We start from the raw sequence: 18,297 nt of genomic DNA, 5'->3' as shown, positions 1-18,297 counted from the left end.
CTGAGGCAGGAGAATCACTTGAACCTGAGAGGCGGAATTGCAGGGAGCCAAGATCGCTCCACTGTACTCCAGCCTGGGTAACAGAGCAAGATTCCATCTCAAAAAAATAAATTAATTAATTAAGAAATAAATCATGTCCATACCGGGCATGGTGGCTCAAGCCTGTAATCCCAGCACTTTGGGAGGCTGAGGCGGGTGGATGATCTGAGGTCAGGAGTTCAAGACCAGCCTGACCAACATGCTGAAACCCCGTCTCTACTAAAAAAAATACAAAGATTAGCTGTGAGTGGTGGCTGGCACCTGTAGTTCCAGCTACACGGGAGGCTGAGGCAGGAGAATTGTTTGAACCTGGGAGGCGGAGGTTGCAGTGAGCCAAGATCGCGCCACTGCACTCCAGCCTGGGTGACAGAGCGAGACTCTGTCTCAAAAAAAAAAAGGAAAGAAATCATGTCAATGTATTTGATGGTTTTCTTTTCTTTTTTTCTCTCCCATGGGGCTAGGGGCTGTGAGGGTACTTGCTGATGAATCAGATTTCGGTTGAGGGATTAGATTTCGGGGTAAAATCCTGGGTGGGTATTGGAGGTCCAGCACCATCTGAGACACAAAGGAGGTTTTCACAGACCTTTCCCATCCCTCCATGACATGGGTTTCCCAAGGGCAAGGATGGACCAAACTCCACCCACACCCTAGCCTGGGATGGGGCCTGGCCTGCAGCAGGCAGCTGGAGATATTTTGGGCAGCTGCCAGAGCGCCCAGTCCGGACTGACCGCGCAACACCATCACACAGGCAAAAACACCCAGGGGCAGACAGAAGGCCATGCAGTGCGGCCCTGCTGCACAGCCTCAGAGATAAAACCAGCCAGAGGGTGACACAGGCCACTGTCACATTCTCAGCAACGTTCAGGAGGGAGTCTCAGAGAATTACAGTGAAGGTCGTAGAACCACATACCCGTCACACCGCAGCACAAGCACACGATGTCACGCTCAATCCCGCAGAGCAGGGCACAGGTAGACACACCCACACAACATTGCTGTGACACACAAACATCCTGCCAGAGCCAGATGCATCCCTGAGGCCCCACCAGGTCACAGCCGGAGTCACAGTGTCACATGCACCTGTCAAATAATAAGCACCTCATCCTAGGCCAGGTGTGGTGGCTCATGCCTGTAATCCCAGCACTTTGGGAGTCTGAGGTGGGTGGATCACGAGGTCAGGAGTTCAAGACCATCCTGACCAACATGGAGAAACCTCGTCTTTACTAAAAATACAAAATTAGCCAGGTGTGGTGGTGGGTGCCTGTAATGCCAGCTACTCAGGAGGCTGAGGCAGGAGAATTGCTTGAGCCTGGGAGGTGGAGGTTACAGTGAGCCGAGATCGCGCCATTGCAATCCAGCCTGGGCGAGAGAGGGAGACTGTCTCAAAAACAAATAAAAACAAACAAACAAACAAACAAACAAAAAACAAAAACCCCAAAAAACAAAAAAAAACCTTATCCTATAGATACATAGGGATATACTCGAAGTCTTAAATATACAGATCCGCTTGACAGCAGCCTCTCTCTCTCTATCTCTATCTCTATCTCTATCTCTCTATATATTTTTTAGACAGGGTCTTGCTCTGTTGCCGAGGCTGGAGTGCAGTGGTGCAAACATGACTCATTGTAGCCTCGGCCGCCTCAGCTTAAGTGATCCTCCCCACTCAGCCTCCCAAGTAGTTGTGACTACAGGTGCAAGATGCCACACCCAGCTAATTTAAATTTTTTTTTTTTTAGGAACAGGGTTTTGTCATGTTGCCCAGGTTGGTCTCAAACTCTTGGGCTCAAGTGATCCTCCTGCCTCGGCCCCCCAAAGTGCTGGGATTATAGGCGTGGGCCACTGCGCCTGGCCACAGCCACTCGCATAGACACTGTGTCCCGCAACCATTGTGTCACAGCCAGAGCCACAGTGAGTCACGGGACACCTGGATCATAAACACTGTATCTCACAGCTTAAGATGACACACACACACACACTGCACACACATGCATACACACATACACACACGCATATACACACGCACGCATGCACACGCTGCATCTCAATGTCACTGGGGTCTGGGGTCCTCATGCCGTGGGGCTTCTGGGTCTCGGCCATGAAGGGACCCATTGGGTCACAACTTCACTCCCCCACCCCAATCCCCAACCCCCCACATCAGGAAAGGGAAGAGATTCCTGCACCTCTGTTCCCATGTTGAACTGGGGGCCAGATGGGCCACCCCCCAACCCTGGCTTCCTCCAGGGTCCAGGAGCAGATTTGCAGGGCGGAGCCCAGACACCCCCAGGCGAACCCAGAGAGAGGGGTTTCCATGACGATTCCCCCCCAGGGAACCTGGGCTTGTAGGGTCCCAGCTGCAGCTGCTGAGAAGGGAGGTCCTGGGGGAGGGGCGTTGCACAAAGATGGGGGATGGGCCGCCCCAATCCCGCCCTCCCAGACCCTAATTAGCCTCCAGATGGCAGATGGGCCCCCACCCCCATTTCCATGACAAAAGCAGGGAGGGGACACCTCACAGGACCCTGGTCACTCTGCCCTACAGGGCCTGGCTGACTCCCTGAGCCTCCAGAGATCGTGGAGCCGGTACTGTCCCCATTGACAGGTGAGGAAACTGAGGTTTAGAGAGGGAAAGCCACTGCCCCCACCCCAGCTGGGAAGCCTTGGAGGGGAGATTTGAGCCCCTCTGGGGATGAGTCCTGAAAGGCAGTGGACATGGATGTGTGGAGGCAGGTAGGTGGCAGTAGGGGGTTGGGGATAGTCAGTTGGGATGGCAGTCGTGGGGGGATTGGAGAAGGAGGCACCAACCTTGATGGTCTTCGTCTGTAATTTGAGGCCGTTGAGGGTGTTGATGGCTTTGTCTGCATCATTGGGGTCAGAATAGTTCACAAACCCGTAGCCAAGGCTCTGCCCTGTGGGCAGAACCAGAATGATGACCTTCTCACCCAGCCTTGACACCTGCCAGTGTCCCCCCTCAGGCCTGAGAGACTGTCCCCTCCCCACCAAGATCCCACTTTCCTGTTTCCAGATGACACCTTCGATGCTAGAGTCCCACCCATCGCTCCTGAGACCTTCACCTAGGGGGTATACCCATCTCCCCATCAGACCTCACATCCCTAGACCACCTCCTGCCTTGATTACCCCCAAGACAGCTCAGCAAGGGTCCCACCTGCCCCCATCACCTCTGTATTTCTGAGGCCACCACCTCTGTTCCCCGCCGCAACTCCAGCAGCCACACCTGTGATCTTGTCCCGAACCAACTTGCAGGACTCGATGTCGCCAATGCTGCCAAAGAGACTCTTGAACTCATCCTGGGTCATGTTCTGGGGCAGGTAGTTGACGATGAGGTTGGTCTTGCTGTCGTCAGTGGCTCCATTTGTACCAAGGAGTGGCCCGTTGGGCAGGGCCGGGCCGGCCGGGCCCCCCCCCACCTGAGACTCCATGGCCCCCAGTATCTGCTGGAGATAACAGGTCGCATCCGCTCACCGCCCAGTCCCCACACCAGGGGCCTGCGGGAATGAGTGGCTTGGGGGTGATTAATTAGCCATGTCTTATAGGGGCTTTGTCATGGGGAGGTGTCATTTTATTATTCTAATGATTGGAATAATGATGGGATTCTATATATTGGAATAAGCATTGGGGGGAAAAAAAAGCACCTGATGTGTTTACTGTAAGAAATCCCTTATATGACTACCATATATGCAAACAGAGGCCTAAAATCAACCTGTGCATTTACAGAATAATAAACGCTTTCACAGCGGAAACGCTTTCACGTTGGACGCAGTGGCTCATGCCCCTAATCTCAGCACTTTGGGAAGCCGAGGCGGGCGGATCACCTGAGGTCAGGTGTTCGAGACCAGCCGGACCAACATGGAGAAACCCCATCTCTACTAAAAATACAAAATTAGCCGGGCCTGGTGGCGCATGTCTATAATCCCAGCTACTCGGGAGGCTGAGGTAGGACAATCGCTTGAACGCGGGAGGCATAGGTTGTGGTGAGCCGAGATTGCGCCATTGCACTCCAGCCTGGGCAACAAAAGTGAAATTCCATCTCAAAAATAAAATAAAATAAACGCTTTCGCTCTCAGAAAAGTAAATCTAACACTTTTAGTAGCTTTCTTTGTTTTTGTTGTTGTTTGTTAGTTGGTTGCTCTGTCACCGAGGCTGGAGTACAGTGGTGCGATCTCAGCATGCTGCAACCTCCACTTCATGGGTTCAAGCGATTCTCCTGCCTCAGCCTCCAGAGTAGCTGGGATTACAGGCGCATGCCATTATGTATAGCTAATTTTTGTATTTTTAGTAGAGATTGGTTTTCAGCATGTTGGCCAGGCTGGTCTTGAACTCCTGACCTCAGGTGATCCACCCACCTCCGCCTCCCAATATGCTGGGATTACAGGCGTGAACCACCGCATCTGGCCCCATTTTTAGTAGCTTTTATTTTAGAAAAAGGGTCTCGCTGTGTCACCCAGGCTGGAGTGCAGTGGTGCCATCAAGGCTGACTGCATCCTCGACCTTCCAGGCTCAAGCAACCCTCCCACCTCAGCCTCCCAAGTAGCTGGAACTATAGGCGCATGCCACCATGTCCGGTTAATTTTAAAATTATTTGTAGAGATAGGGTCTCACTATGTGGCCCAGGCCGGTCTCAAACTCTTGGGCTCCAGTGATCCTCCCACCTTGGCCTCCTAAAGTGCTGGGATTACAGGTGTGAGCTACTACGCCTGGCCCTTTTAGTAGCTGTGAAGCCTCATAAGCCCTTCCCTAAACACATTTATTTCCCTCCTCCCACCAAAGGTAATTCCTATCCCGAATGTGCTAATTATGTCTTTTGCTTCATGCATACGTTTCTTACTAGTCATTTACCTGCCTCCATCTCCCCTTGCCACCCCCAGTTTTCCCACTGAGCTATTTTGTTCTTTTGCTTTTATTGTATAACATAAAACACTTTCAAATAATGACAATTTTATTTTTTCATCTTCAGTCTATACCTGTTATCTATTTTTCTTGTCATTTCAGGGGCTACAGTGTGATAGTGGCTTCTTTATTCCTGATTTTTTTTTTTTTTTTAAAACAGAGTCTCCCTGTGTCACCCAGACTGGAGTGCAATGGCACGATCTTGGCTCACTGTAATCTCCGCCTCCTGGGTTCAAGCGATTCTCCGGCCTCAGCCTTCCAAGTAGCTGGGACTACAGGTTGCCACCACCACGCCTGGCTACTTTTTTTTGTATTTTTAGTACAGATGGGGTTTCACTATGTTGGCCAGGCTGGCCAGGCTGGTCTTGAAATCCTGACCTCGTGATCTGCCCACGTCAGCCTGCCAAAGTGCTGGGATTACAGGCGTGAGCCACCACGCCCGGCCCTTTATTCCTGATGTTAAGGGAGGTGCTTTAAACATTTTGCAGCTAAACATGATCTTTGCTATGGGTTTTTTTCTAGATGGCCTTTATCGGGTTAAGAACATTTTCTTTTATTCCTAGATCCTAAGACTTTTTTTAAAAAAGGATGTTGAATTTTATTGCCTTTTTTTACATCAATTGAAACCATTTTTTAGCTTTAATTAATTAATTAATTAATTTTTGAGACAAGGTCTCGCTCTGTCACCCAGGCTGAAGTGCAGTAGGGCAATCTTGGTTCACTGCAACCTCTGCCTTCTAGGCTCAAGCAATCCTCCCACATCAGCCTCCTCAGTACCTGGGGCTACAGGTATGCGCCTCCAAGCCTGGCTATTTTTTTTTCTTTGTATTTTTAGTAGAGACGAGGTTTTGGCATATTGCCCAGGCTGGTCTCGAACTCCTGGGCTCAAGCAATCCTCCTGCTTTGGCCTCCCATAGTGTTGGGATTACAGGCGTGAACCACTGCACACAGCCCATTTTTTAGCTTTAATACATTAATGTCATGAATTATGTTAATTGATTTTCCTTTTTTTGCGGGCGATGGGGACGGAGTTTCGCTCTTGTTGCCCAGGCTGGAGTGCAATGGCGCGATCTCGGCTCACCGCAACCTCCGCCTCCCAGGTTCAAGCGATTCTCCTGCCTCAGCCTCCCGAGTAGCTGGGAGTATAGGCATGCGCCACCATGCCCGGCTAATTTTGTATTTTTAGTAGAGGCGGGGTTTCTTCATGTTGTTCACGCTCACTGGTCTCGAACTCCTGACCTCAGGTGATCCACCTGCCTCAGCCTCCCAAAGTGCTGGGATTACAGGTGTGAGCCACCGCGCCCAGCCGTTAATTGATTTTCTAATATTAAACCAATCTTCATGGGATAAACCAAACTTGGTCATGCATATTGTAGTTTTGTTTATATACATTGCTTGATTTAATTTGCTGAAGTTTTTGGTGGTTTAGCATGTTTTTACATATATGTTGAGGAGGACATGCTGTTTATTTAATTCACACAAAGACTCTAAAATGGTAGAAGTTGGCTGGGTACAGTGGCTCATGCCTGTAATTCCAGCACTTTGGGAGGCCAAGGTGGACGGATTGCTTCAGCTCAGGAGCTCGAGACCAGCCTGGGCAACGTGGCGAAACCCTGTCTCTACTAAAAATTTAAAAACTAGCTGAATGTGATGTGTGCCTGTAGCAAAGATACTTGGGAGGCTGAGGTGGGAGGATCACCTGAGGTCGGGAGGTCAAGGATGCAGTAAACCGTAATCACACCACTGCACTCCTGCCTGGGCGACAGAGTGAGAACCTGTCTCAAAAATAAATAAATAAAGCTGGGGGCGGTGGCTCAAGCCTGTAATCCCAGCAGTTTGGGAGGCTGAGGCAGGAAGATCACTGGAGGTCAGGAGTTCAAGACTAGCCTGGCCACTATGGTGAAACCCCGTCTCTACTAAAAATACAACAATTAGCCAGGTGTGGTGGCACACGCCTTTAATCCCAGCTACTCGGGAGGCTGAGGCACAAGAATTGCTTGAACCCGGGAAGCGGAGGCTACAGTGAGCTGAGATCGTGCCATTGCACGCCAGCCTGGGTGACAGAGCGAGACTCCATCTAAAAATAATAGTAATAAGATAAATAAGGCTGGGCGCGGTGGCTCATGCCCATAATCCTAGCACTTTGGGAGGCCGAGGCAGGCAGATCACCTGAGGTCGGGAGTTCGAGACCAGCCTGACCAACATGGAGAAACCCCGTCGCTACTAGAAATACAAAAAAAAAAAAAAAAAAATTAGCCGGGCATGGAGGCACATGTCTGTAATCCCAGCTAATCAGGAGGCTGAGGCAGGAGAATCGCTTGAACCTGGGAGACAGAGGTTGCAGTTAGCCGAGATCCCGCTATTGCACTCCAGCCTGGGCAACAAGAGCGAAACTCCATCTTAGAATAAAATAAAATAAAATAAATAAATAAATTATTAAATGGTATAAGTTAATTTTGCTATGATAGATGGAGAATCTGAGGCTTAAAGATGTTAAGGAACGTGCTGAAGTCACTAGGCTATCTGCTGTGGCACTGGAAATGAAATGCAGACCTTCCAAATGTGAAGACCACTCTACAATTTTCTTCTTTTTTTTAGAGACAGGGTCTTGCTCTGTTACCCAGGCTGGAGTGCAGTGGCGTGATCGTAGTTAGCTGCAGCCTCAAGCTCCTGGGTTCAAGCATTCTTCCTGCCTCAGTCTCCCAAGTAGCTAGGACTACAGGTGGGTGCCACCATGCCTGGCTAATTTTAAGAAAATTTTTTGGGCCAGATGCAGTGGCTGATGCCTGTAATCCCAGCACTTTGGGAGGCCAAGGTCAGATCACGAGGTCAGAGTTTGAGACCAGACTGCCCAATATGGTGAAATCCCGTCTCTACTAAAAATACAAAAATTAGCCGGGCATGGTGGTGTGTGCCTGTAATCTCAGTTACTCAGGAGGCTGAGGCAGGAGAAACGTTTGAACCAGGCAGGTGGAGGTTGCAGTGAGCTGAGATCGCATCATTGCACTCCAGCCTTGGCAACAGAGCGAGACTCCATCTCAAAAAAAAAAAATGTTTTTTTTTGAGCCAGGCACAGTGGCTCATGCCTGTAATCCCAGCACTTTGGGAGGCTAAGGCGGGCAGATCATGAGGTCAGGAGTTCGAGACCAGCCTGACCCACATGGTGAAACCCCATCTCTACTAAAAATACAAAAATTATCTGGGCGTGGTGGCGTGCACCTGTAATCCCAGCTACTCAGGAGGCTGAGGCAGGAGAATTGCTTGAACCTGGGAGGCAGAGTGTGCAGTGAGCCGAGATTGTGCCACTGCACTCCAGCCTGGGCGACAGAGAGAGACTCTGTCTCAAAAAGAAAAAAATTTTTTTTTGTAGAGATGGGGTGTCACTATGTTGCCCAGGCTGGTCTCAAACTCACGGCCTCAAGCAATCCTCATGCCTCAGGCTCCCAAAGTGTTGGCATTACAGGCATGAGCCACTGAACCTGGCCCAAATTTCTTACTGTAACAGTCAACCAGGCTGGTACTGGCTCTGACAACTCACTCTGCGTCTTTGGATATGCCTGCTAGGGCCTCTGTTTCACTTTGCTGAAAATTCAGAACAATTGGCAAGGGCTATATGAGGAGAATTTTAAAGCCACTTCAGAGCTCAGCAGGAAACAGTGCTGGGATTTGACTGACCTTATCTGTCAGGGACATAAGAAGGTCAAGTAGCCAGCATTTCCTTACATCTTCTTCAGTGGCACAGTTGGCACATAGGTTTGCCCTCACTTGAAAACCTGAACTGGGCCAGGCGTGGTGGGTCACGGCTGTAATCCCAGCCAGCACTTTAGGAGGCTGAGGCGGGTGGATCATCTGAGGTCAGGAGTTTGAGACCAGCCTGGCTAACATAGCGAAACTGTCTCTACTAAAAATACAAAATTAGCCAGGTGTGGCAGTGGACGCCTGTAATCCCAGCTACTCAGGAAGCTGAGGCAGGAGAATTGCTTGAACCCGGGAGGCAGAGGTTGCAGTGAGCCAAGATCGCACCACTGCACTCCACCCTGGGCGAGAGCAAGACTCCGTCTCAAAAACAAACAAACATACTGATTGGTAGTGTCTTCCTGGAGGAATGAATTAAGAATTCAGAAACCACATTCAGGCCAGGCGTGCTGGCTCATGCCTGTAATCCCAGGCATTACTTTGGAAGGCCGAGGTGGGAGGACTGGTTGAGCTCAGGAGTTCAAGCCCAGCCTGGGCAACAGAGTGAGATCTTGTCTCTACAAGAAATTTAAAAATTAGCTAGTCATGGTGGCTTGCACCTGTGCTCCCAGGTACTCAGGATGGTGAGACAGGAGGATTGCTTGAGCCCAGGAGGTGGAGGTTGCAGTGAGCCATGATGGCACCACTGTACTCCAGCCTGGGCAGCATAGTGAGACACTGTCTAACATAAAAAAAAAAAAAGAAGAAGAGGAAGAGGAAGAGGAAGAAGGAGAAGGAGAAGAAGAAGAAGCCGGGAGTGGTGGCTCACACCTGTAATCTCAGCACTTTGGGAGACCAAGGCGGGTGGATCGCCAGAGGTCAGGAGTGTGAGACCATCATGACCAAACATGGCGAAACCCCATCTCTACTAAAAATACAAAAATTAGCCAGGTGAGGTGGTGGGTGCCTGTAATCCCAGCTATTTGGGAGGCTGAGGCAGGAGAATTGCTTGAATCCGGGAGGTGGAGATTGCAGTGAGGTGAGATCACACCACTGCACTCCAGCCTGGGTGACAGAGTGAGACTCTGTCTAGAAAAGAAAAGAGGCTGGGCGTGGTGGCTCACGCCTGTAATCCCAGCACTTTGGGAGGCTGAGGTGGGTGGATCACGAGGTCAGGAGATCGAGACCATCCTGGCTAACACGGTGAAACTCCATCTTTACTAAAAATACAAAAAATTAGCCGGGCATGGTGGCAGGCGCCTGTAGTCCCAGCTACTCGGGAGGCTGAGGCAGGGGAATGGCGTGAACTCGGGAGGTGGAGCTTGCAATGAGCCAAGATCGCACCACTGCACTCCAGCCTGGGTGACAGAGCAAGACTCCCTCTCAAAAAAAGAAAAGAAAAAGAAAAACAAATCACATACAGTTTTCAGTAGGAAAGATCACTGTGATTGATTAGCAATGTCTGCTGTGGCCACACAACTAGAAACAGCCAGCAGGTACATATTATCTCAGCCACCCCTGACTCAAGCTCCAATATCTTAATTGTTCCCAAATATTGGCTACTACTGTGTGCCAGGCACTGTGCAAAGCACTCTACATGCAAGTTTTCTGTTCTTATTCACAACAATCCTAAAAAGAGAATTTTTCCTCCCCCACTTCACCCCCACTTAATACATGAGGAAACCGAGATATTTTAAAAATTGCCAAAGATCATGCAGCATATAAATGGTAGAACAGGGATTTGCATATGAGTTTTTCTGATCCAGAGTGTGCATTTCCAACTTCCAATGCCAACCAAGAATGGTGCCAGCTCTAACATTTCCCAGCTGTGTGTCCTCAGATAGACTACCTAGTGCTTCTGAGCCTCTGCTCCATTTTGCTGCAAACTCCAAATTATAGTCACACTGGCCTGGGGTAGGAGCTAAAGTCATATGCTGGAAAGCATCTGGAATTGGTTAGTTATGTCTGTCATGGGCATGATCATGGGAATTAAAAGCAGGCTTGTCACATCCATCATCCGTGCCTCATAATACACCTACATTATTTATTATTATCATTAGAGATGGGGTCTCGTTCTGTCTCCCAGGCTGGGGTGCAGTGGTATGATCATGACTCATTTCAGCCTAAACCTCCGGGGCTGAAGTGATTCTTACACCTCAGCCTCCTGAGAAGCTGGGACGACAAGCATGTGCCACCATGCCTGGCTAATTTTTTTTATTTTTTGTAGAGATGGGGTCTTGCTATGTTACCAGGCTGATCTCAAACTCCTAGCCTCAAGTGATCCTCCCGTCTTAGTTTCTCAAAGTGCTAAGGATTCAGTTGTAGCCAGGCACGGTTGCTCACATCTGTAATCCCAGCACTTTGGGAGGCCGAGGCAGGCAGATCACGAGGTCAGGAGTTCCAGACCAGCCTTGCCAACATGGTGAAACCCTGTCTCTACTAAAAATACAAAAAAATTAGCCAGGCGTGGTGGTGAGTGCCTCTAATTTCAGCTACTAGGGAGGCTGAGGCAGAATTGCTTGGGAAGCAGAGGTTGCAGTGAGCCGAGACCATGCCATTGCACTCCAGCACTGCACTCCAGCACTGCACTCCAGCCTGGGTGACAGAGTGAGACTCCATCTCAAAAAAAAAAAAAAAAAAAGAATTCAGTTGTGAGCCACCATGCCTGGCCTATTATTCTTTTATTTAAAGATGGGGTCTCTCTATGTTGCCCAGCCTGGAGTGCAGTTATTATTCACAGGTGCAATCATAGCGCACTGCAGCCTCCAACTCCTGGACTCAAGCAATCCTCTCATCTCAGCCTCTCAAGTAGCTATGACTACAGGTATGTGCCATTGCATGGGGCAATACTGCTATTTTATTTTATTTTTTATTTTATTTTTTTGAGACGGAGTCTCACTCTGTCGCCCAGGCTGGAGTGCAGTGGCGTGATCTCAGCTCACTGCAAGCTCTGCCTCCCGGGTTCACACCATTCTCCTGCCTCAGCCTCCAGAGTAGCTGGGACTACAGGCGCCCACCACCAAGCCTGGCCAATTTTTTGTATTTTTAGTAGAGATGGGGTTTCACCGTGTTAGCCAGGATGGTCTTGATCTCCCAACCTTGTGATCCTCTGCCTCGGCCTCCCAAAGTGCTGGGATTACCGGCATGAGCCACCGCGCCCGGCCTAATACTGCTATTTTAATGAGCATTACACTACACTGAGCATCTACTGTGTGCCAGGCACTGTGGGAAATACTTTGAGGCATATTTTCAGTTACTCTCCCAACAATCTTAAAAGACTGAGAACACATTCTCTATTTTACAGGTGACAAAAGTGAATTCAGAGACATATGAATAGGGAACTTCATTTCAGTCCTGGATCTGTTTGCAGAGCTGTTTTTCATCATTATGGCCAATGCCTTGTCTGGCTATGTTGCCCAGGCTGACCCTGAATTCTCAGGCTCAAGTGATTCTCTCACCTCAGCCTCCCCAGTAGCTAGGACTACAAGTGCAATTCATCATGCCCAGCTAATTTTTTATTTTTTCTACAGATGGGATCTTGCTATGTTGCCCAGGCTGTTCTCAAACTCCTGGTCTCAAGGGATCCTCCTGCCTCGGCTTTCCAAAGTGTTGGGAGTACAGGCATGAGTCACTGCACCTGGTCACCATCTACTCTTTTTTTTTTTTTTTTTTTTTTTGAGACAGAGTCTTGCTCTATCACCCAGGCTGGAGTGTAGTGGCACAATCTTGGCTCACTGCAACCTCCACCTCCCAGGTTCAAGCGATTCTCCTGCCTCAGCCTCCGAAGCAGCTGGGACCACAGGCGCGCGCCACCATGCACAGTTAATTTTTTTGTATTTTTAGTAGAGACATGGTTTTGCCATGTTAGCCAGGCTGATCTCCAACTCCTGACCTTAGGTGACCCGCCTGCCTTGGCCTCCCAAAGTGCTGGTATTACAGGCATGAGCCACCACGCCTGGCCCATTTACTCTTGTGAAACAGATGGCACAGAAGGTCAGCTCCCCTGCATCTCCAATTGGCTGAGTTGCTCCTGGGAGGGCTGCCTGGAGGACTATTCTGAAGACACATCCGGCCTCAAAAGGAACATGCATTGGGTTGATTAGCAATGTCTGCACGGCACCTGTGGTGATGCAGTAACGTGCACTGCACAGCTCTGCATTCCCGTCTCCTAACATTAATACTTAACTGATCACGTAACCAGGTATTGAGGTGCCTGTTGTGTGCCAGGAAAAATTCCTCATGTGAAACTTCCAGGTGGTTCTCCTGCTGTTGAACATGATGAGATTCCTTTCTCCATTTAATACACAAGGAAAGAGAATCTCAATGAAGGGATAGGGTGACTGGGGAGGCTGAGACCGGAAGATCACTTAAGCCTAGGAGTTTGAGAGCAGCCTGGGCAACACAGTGAGATCTTGTTTCTACCAAAAAATTTCCAAAAAAATTAGCTGAGTGTGGTGGTGCATGCCTGTAGTCCCAGCTACTTGGGAGGCTGAGGTGAGAGGATCAACTTGAGCCCAGAAGTTTGAGGATGCAGGGAGCGTGATCATGCCACTACACTCCAGCCTAGGCGAGAGAGTGAGATCCTGACTCTTAAGGAAAAAAAAAAAAATGAAGGAATAGGAACAGGGTTGCACAGGCGGCAAATGGTGAAACAAGAATTCAGGCCAGCCACGGTGGCTCACGCCTGCAATCCCAACACTTTGGGAGGCCTAGGCGGGAGGATCACCTGAGGTCAGGAGTTCGAGACCAGCCTGGCCAACACGGCAAAATCTCATCTCTACTAAAAATACAAAAATTAGCCAGGCATGGTGGTGGGCACCTGTAATCTCAGCTACTCAGGAGGCTGAGGCAGGAGAAGCACTTGAACCTGGGAGGCGGAGGTTGCAGTGAGCCGAGATTTCACCACTGCACTCTAGCCTGGGCGACAAAGACTCTGTCTCAAAAAAAATAAATAAATAAAAATAAATAATAAAAAAAAAGAATTCAGTTCCAGGGTTTGGACTTTAGAGCCCACTCTCCTAACGAAAAGACCAGTAATATAATAACAAGATAATAATAGCAAAGCCAAGCTGAGTACCTGCTCTCTGCCGTGCCCTGGGCATCATGACATTTAAACCCACTCCATCGGTTGAGTCTATTAATTCAATTCAACAAATATTTACATGTGTAGACATGCCAGACTCCACCCTCCTCATGTTGTCCTCTGACAGTTAGGTCATCTCTCTATGCCTGTGTTCTTCCTTAAGGAAGGTATGGCACAGAGGTCTCACATGTATGGAGATGGATTCTGAATTTGCATCCTGGTTCATTAAAAGTTTTGTGGGGTTTTTCTTTTCCTTGTTTATTTTTGAGACAGGGTCTTGCTCTGTTGCCCATTCTAGAGCGTAGTGGTGTGATCATGGCTCACTGAAGACTTAACCTCCTACTGCCTCAACCTCCCAAGTAGCTGGGACTATAGGCTTGCACCACCCAGCCGGCTAATTTTTCTCTTTTTCTGTAGAGATGAGGTTTTGCCATGTTGCCCAGGCTGCGATCCTCCTGCCTTAGCCTCCCAAAGTGCTGAGATTACAGGTGTGAGCCACCACGCCTGGCCCTGGAGATGGATTCTGAATTTGCATTTATGCTCATTGAGGTAAGAGTTCTATGTTGAGTTGCTGATATTTGCTATAAGAGCCCAGTGAGCAGTTGGCAGTACACAAGCCACTGCTTCTGGACATGCTAGATGCCTATTTTTTTTCTGTTTTTGAGACGGAGTCTTGCTCTCTTGCCCAGCCTGGAGTGCAATGGCATGATCTTGGCTCAGTGAAAACTCTGCCTCCCCGGTTCAAGCAATTCTCCCACCTCAGCCAGGTAGCTGGGACCACAGGTGTGCACCATCACGCCCAGCTAACTTTTTATATTTGTAGTAGAGACAGTGTTTCGCCATATTGGCCAGGCTGGTCTCGAACTCCTGACCTCATGTGATCCACCCAACTTGGGCTCCCAAAGTGCTGAGATTACAGGCATGAGCCACTGCGCTAGATCCTATTTTTGAACTCCACTGAGCATGTACAAAGTTTTCATTGACTTCCCACAACCACAGTGAACGGTATGAAGGGTCTCCTCCATTTCTCAGATGGGGACACTGACGGTTAGTCACACGGACCTATGACTTGTCCAGGGTGACAGGAGGAGGTGGAGGGGATGGTGTCAACATCTGACTCCTGATCCAATGACCCCAGAGCCGAAAGAGTTACCGGCTGCCCCCTCCCATGGTGTCCCCAACCTGAGTGGACTGAAGAGGTGACTGGGTGGGTCAGACTCGGGTTCTTGAGGCCCAGCCTGCTAATCTGGCCACCATCCCTTCTCCCTCCCATCTGTGCCAAGGCTTAGCGGGACCAGTGTCGCGTTTCCTCTGTGGCTGAGCCGGCTGAGCTGATAATGGGGATCAGATTGATGGAGGCCACACCCGCCCTGCCCCAGCCTGCAGTAAGCGTACAGCCTGGGATGGTGGCTACATGGGCATCAAAGGGACTTCGGCGACTGGCCCCAGACAGAGATGGGGGGTGGCAAAGTCAGGGAGGAGGGCAGATAAAAGATGAAGGGTTAGGGAAGCTTCCCATTCTCTCCAGTGCTTCTTCTAAGTCTCCCCCGACTTTTGGTTTCTCTCTCCCTCTTTCTTCCTCTGTTTGCCTCTCTTCTCCACTGTCTTGCCCTCTCTCTGAACCGTTCTGTGTCCCTGGCCTCATCACTCTCTCTTCCTCTTTTCCACCATCGCACATACATCTGACATACCGGTTTTGCAGTGAACACACCTGAGGCCACTTTTTTCTTAGAACCTCCTGTGTCTGACCCCCACGGCCCCCAGCTGCGCCCCCTGGCCCCAGTCACAGTGACAGATGCCTGGATACCGGCGACAATAGGGCATTGAGTGGCTATGCATGGTGAGGCTGGGCTACCACGTGGTGCTGACTGAGCCTCCTACTTCTGGGCCCTTCTTCAATGCAGGGTCCTCCTGGTCTTAATTTATCACCTCTCTTCCTCAACCTAGCCTGTCCCCATGACACATCACTGCCCAAGCGCTCGCTCACTGGAGAACCTCAAGGCCCTGAAGGCCCTTGTGTGACCTCTGACCACACCCTCTTTCCCTTTGTGCATTAGTTTCCTTTTTCAAATGAGAGAACCGATCAGAGGACGCCTAGGAGATGCTGGACTGTTGCGGGAGTTCTGAGGTCCTCAGGAGGCCACACGCCGGTTCCCAGACCTGGGTTAGCAGCACGAGGCCCAGAGAGGGAAAGGAACCGGCCTGAGGTCACACAGCAGGTGAGCCAGGCCTCCGGGACCTCATTTCTCAGAGCCAGGTGGGCGGGTCCCAGGGTCCAAGAGGGGAGAGGCTTAGGCATGGAGGGAGCGCCAATCATGCCCCCACCCCCAGTGCTAGCCACGACTCGAAAAAGGGGCCCGGAAAGAGTCATAATGCACAGAGACACAAACGCAGAGACGGAGAGATAGGAAGAGTGGAAGAGGGAGGCCCAGGCGCCGGGACCAGACAAAGGACGCGCGGCGGCGCGGGGAGCGGAGTCGCGCGGCAGGGGCGGGGGTGGAGCCGGGGTGGGGCTATAACTGGCCAGCCCCGCCCCCGGGATACGCCCGGGCTGCCGAGTGGGAATCCGAGGGCTCGGGCGAGGCCGGGCCCCCGGGGCCCTGGGGGCGGGGCCTAGATGGGCGTGCCCGGGCGTGGCCAGGCAGGGCGTGGCCGGGCGGGAGGGGCCGCGCGCTCGGGAGCTGACCAGCTCCGTGGCTGCTGAAAGCACCGAGCGCGGGGCTAGCGGTGCGGGCGGACAGGCGCGCGGGCCGCGCTCAAGGTCACCTCGCGGCCCGGAGCCTTGGCGAGGTGGGGAGCCTGGACCTGGCCTAGGGGGGCTGTCTCGGCCTCATACCCCATCTCCCGGGGGGCGGAGACCCGGGAGCCGAGAGGTGCCCCCCCAACCCGCAGGCCCTCCTCTCCCCTCCCCCTCCCCGCAGCCCGAGGCGCCCGCGCGAGGCTGCGGCCCGCGAAGAAGCGCCGAGAAACAAAGGGACGCGGCAGCGGCGGCGGCGGGCCCGCGGGGCCTCCGGGCGCGCCCCCTCCTCTCCCCTCCCCGCTTGCCGCAAGGTCGACGGGCTCGAGGACGAGACGCCCGCCTCCCGGGTGCGGCCGAGGCCCGGGGCGCGCGATCCGACGCCACCCGCTTTCCCAGGGCTCTCGGGGATGCTTTGTCGCTTTGGCTTGGCCCAGCACCAGTGATCAGGCCCTGCGTTTGCCTGGGCGGCCTGCGGGGTCTGGGCCTGGATGGAGGAAGCATCCTTAGCCGCCGCGGCCCCTCCCCCATCAGGCCTGCTGGAGAGGGGGCAATCCCGCCTCCAGGGCGGCGTCGGACGCCTCCCGAATCGCAGTCAGGCTCCCTAAGGCCCCCTCAGACCAAGCTCTAAGCGCCCTCAGCACTCTGGGCGCGGCCCTGCCCACTCTCAGGCCCCGAGGCTTGGTCCTACCCCCCCAACCCGGGCCTAGCTAGGCCTGGTCCTACCCCCCCCGCCCCAGCGCCGCACCCGCCCAATCTCCGCGGAGCCTGGGCCCAACTCCTCCCCGTCCCGATTCCCTTTCGGCGACAGGGGAATACCTACAGTGACCATTCTTGTGTGCCCAGCGGGCTCGGTCCGTGTTGAGGGGGGCTCCGGGGGTCGTGCACTCCTAGGGGGGCGCCCGATGCTCACGCTGGGGTCCCGCCCGGGCGGCCTCTGGTGCGGCCGCTGCAGATGTGGCGATGAAGGCGGCGGCTCCCTCGAGGTCCAGGGACGGGCCCGAACCCGGGGATGCGCGCGCGGATGGCCGGGCCCCGGGGTGGCCTGCGGGCGGCAGGGGATGGAAAGAGGGAGCGGGTGCGAGGTTGAGGACGCCCCCTGCGCGGCCCCGCGGGGCCCGGGGAGGTTGCGCTTCCCGACAGAGATCGCGGCGCTCTGCCTTTTGCCGCCGCCCCTCGGTCGGCCCTGTCCGGTCCCGTGTGTTCAAGTCCTCTCCCCTCGCCCACCCTCCCTCCCTCCCTCCGGCCCGCGCTGCGCGCTCCGCGCTCTGGACCGCGCCGCCGCCGCCCCCAGCCCTTTATAGCAGCAGCTGCCAGCGCCGGCGTCGCTCATTGGCTGCGGCGACCGAGCTCCGCCTCCTCGCGGCTCCCGACGGCGCGGCAGGTGGAAGTGAGCGCACACTGGTCGGGACTCTGAATCCCCCAAAAGCGCATCCTAGGTGCTCGGGTTGCCAGATTCGGGACCTCCTTCCCTCGAGGCCCTTGCTTCCTACCTTGGCACCCCTTCTCGGGCTGGCTTTCGGGCGAGGAGACGGGCTCCCCTCCTCCGTCCAGCTCCTAGAGCTGGAGGAGCCAAGAGAGCGAGGAGGTATTAGTGGCCTGAATATGCGACCTTCCAGAAGTGCTGTCCACTGAGGGGACTGGAAAGGGGATCAGGAACCACTATTTTAGTAGGCAGAGGCCTGGGTCCCCAGATTTGGAGGCACCAGGTGTAGACTACCTCAAGACCACGGGGGAGGGTGGCTAGTGTGGCCCTAGTCTTCTGCAGGAGGAGACTGGGACGCTGTTGGTTTTGAGTGAGCTGGATCCTTCTAGGGTTCAAAAGGTAAGGACTGGCACTCCCCAGTGCAAGGGAACTCCGCAC

General features: G+C 52.6%; 1 protein-coding gene across 3 annotated transcripts in view; it reads right to left on the bottom strand.

The window, feature by feature from the left end:
* ELAVL3 (ELAV like RNA binding protein 3) overlaps window positions 1-17,703 on the bottom strand; it is a 28,979-nt gene extending 11,276 nt beyond the window's left edge. For 2 of the 3 annotated variants that reach the window (XM_030820792.1, XM_030820794.1), the window contains exons 1-3: window positions 17,257-17,703; window positions 3,266-3,485; window positions 2,836-2,939 (exon numbers count right to left, since the gene is read on the bottom strand). In XM_030820792.1, coding sequence (XP_030676652.1) covers window positions 2,836-2,939; window positions 3,266-3,485; window positions 17,257-17,265 — 333 coding nt within the window. In that variant the 5' untranslated portion in view covers window positions 17,266-17,703. The remainder of the gene's footprint in view (window positions 1-2,835; window positions 2,940-3,265; window positions 3,486-17,256) is intronic. The other variant, XM_030820793.1, reaches the window with a different exon arrangement.
* Window positions 17,704-18,297: the final 594 nt, after the last annotated feature.

This window comes from Nomascus leucogenys, chromosome 10 (assembly GCF_006542625.1).
Source record: "Nomascus leucogenys isolate Asia chromosome 10, Asia_NLE_v1, whole genome shotgun sequence".
Classification (NCBI taxonomy): domain Eukaryota; kingdom Metazoa; phylum Chordata; class Mammalia; order Primates; family Hylobatidae; genus Nomascus; species Nomascus leucogenys.
This window is presented reverse-complemented; position numbering and strand designations above follow the sequence as displayed.